Source organism: Arachis duranensis, chromosome 5 (assembly GCF_000817695.3).
Source record: "Arachis duranensis cultivar V14167 chromosome 5, aradu.V14167.gnm2.J7QH, whole genome shotgun sequence".
In the NCBI taxonomy this organism is placed as follows: domain Eukaryota; kingdom Viridiplantae; phylum Streptophyta; class Magnoliopsida; order Fabales; family Fabaceae; genus Arachis; species Arachis duranensis.
The window spans coordinates 79,976,836-79,978,864 of record NC_029776.3 but is presented as its reverse complement, the minus strand read 5'-3'; the positions used below and the strand labels follow the sequence as shown (position 1 = coordinate 79,978,864).

General features: G+C 29.9%; 1 protein-coding gene across 1 annotated transcript; it reads right to left on the bottom strand.

Annotated features, from left to right (window-relative positions):
- Positions 1 to 625: 625 nt before the first annotated feature.
- On the bottom strand, positions 626 to 1,129 carry LOC127747638 (13-hydroxylupanine O-tigloyltransferase-like). The gene has a single exon (XM_052261747.1). The coding sequence runs from the start codon at positions 1,127 to 1,129 to the stop codon at positions 626 to 628; it is 504 nt and encodes a 167-aa protein (XP_052117707.1).
- Positions 1,130 to 2,029: the final 900 nt, after the last annotated feature.

Genomic DNA, 2,029 nt, shown 5'->3' with positions numbered 1-2,029 from the left:
ATATAATTAAAATGAATATAATTAAAATGTTTAAAAATATTTTTGATTGATAATTAGTTTAATAATGCATTAAATATTGATATTATATAATTATAATAAAGATATTTTCCTAAATTAGTATAATTATGTATTATTCATTAAAATAATTAAAAATATTTTTTATTAATAATTGATAAATAGTTTAATAATGCATTAAATATTGATTTTATATAATTATAATAAAGATATTTTTCTATATTAGTATAATCATGCATCATTCATTAAATGTATTCATTTTGGAGGGAAAATGGGTTCACGAAAAAGTGACACCTCACTTTTATTAATTGGAAAAAACCCAGTTTTAGTATATTAAGTAGATAAATATATCACAAATAAATAATTTACTCTCGCAAACTACCTTTCTATAAGCCTCGTCCCAAGCCTTTTATAATAATTATATATTTGTCATTATAGTTATATATTATAATGACAAATAGTTGTAAGTTTTTGTAACTATTAAATAAAAATTATTGATAAATGTTATATTTGTTACTAAAAATTTTTAATTTTTCCTTTTAATTATAAGCGTAAGACACCTGTTGTCTAATTGTACGTATATGGATTGGAGTCCAAAAGTGATTTTTTTTTATAACGACACTATCATCGTGTGTGTAAATAATTTAACCTGTAAAAGTAGGAGTGGAGAGTTAATAATTCCATCATGAGAAGATCGAACATCGTAGAGGAGCTCATCAAAGCAAGGGAATGGAGGAAGAGGATCAACACCAAAATGGTCAAGTGTAACATCTGCATCAGCTTCCATGAACAATACACCTTCGCCACTGCAATTCACCATAAGTTTTCCCCTAGGACCTTCCCTAAGTCTCCCAGCTAATGGATAATAAAACACAAGTGCTTTTGACAATGCTTCTCTAATGACATGGACAGGGTCTTTCCCTGCCATTGAAGGGTTGTAAGCAAAGATCTGAACCCCTGAATAGTGGAAGCGTAGAGCTTGTTGGTCATCAATGTCGGAGAGAAGCTTAAGCTCATGGGGAGTGGGTCCAGCAGGTGCTACTAACTCCGCTGGCTTTCTCGTTACTTTAAACACCATAGATGATGTTGATGATGATGATTTCTGGAGGACCATTATGTGTTTTTATGTAAATTAAAGTAAGAATCCAAGGTTTGGTGTTTGATGAACAAACTGAGATGTGTTGATAGTATATACAACGAGAGAAACTATTTATACAGAGAATTGAACTAGTTTGCTGTGCATGCATGTGACTTGATTTTTATTTTGTTAAAAAATAATGATTACTTAATTTTTATCAAGGCTTAGATTATTGTCAAATTTTGCTGCTGCCAATGAAAGCTTTTTTGGCGGCCGGGTACTACAACCAATAAATGAATTGAAATTTAAATGAAGAATGTTATGATTAGTTGGAAATAACCTTTGAATAATTTGATTATTGTTAGGTGGGTGCAACTAAAAATCGTGAATGTTTAGCTGGAACCTTTGAATGATCTGTGAAACTTGCTAACTCTTGAAAACCTATGAGCACTTGTTAGAAGTTTTTGTGCGACATAAAGAGTGCATCTTCTCCATGATGTAATAGTACCCCCTAATCAATTAAAGTTTTGGATTTACTCCTCCATATTTATTTTATATTATATCCATTAAGAGAATCATTATAATCGAATTAGATCAATTAATATTATTTGTATGGAAAAGTATGAGGAGCCAATGGAATACTTATTAAATGTGTATAATGGAGATTTATGGAGTATTAGAGAGATAATTATTAGTGTTACATTTTTTCATTAGCTGAAGTTCTTGGGATGAGTGGTATCATGACATGGTATTAGAGTGCTAGATCTAAAAGGTCAGGAATTCGATCTTTAGTGAACCTCAAAATTAGTTTAATTTTTTTGGGAAGATATTTATTATCCCTAGTACTCGAATGGTTATTTTAGATAGTATGGGGATGTTTATTTTGTAACTCAATAGCCCATTGTACACAATGTACAAATAGTCCATTGTCTTCCT

Excerpts from the sequence above, each read along its gene's own strand:
- LOC127747638 (XM_052261747.1), bottom strand. The coding sequence starts at position 1,129 with ATGGTCCTCCAGAAATCATCATCATCAACATCATCTATGGTGTTTAAA.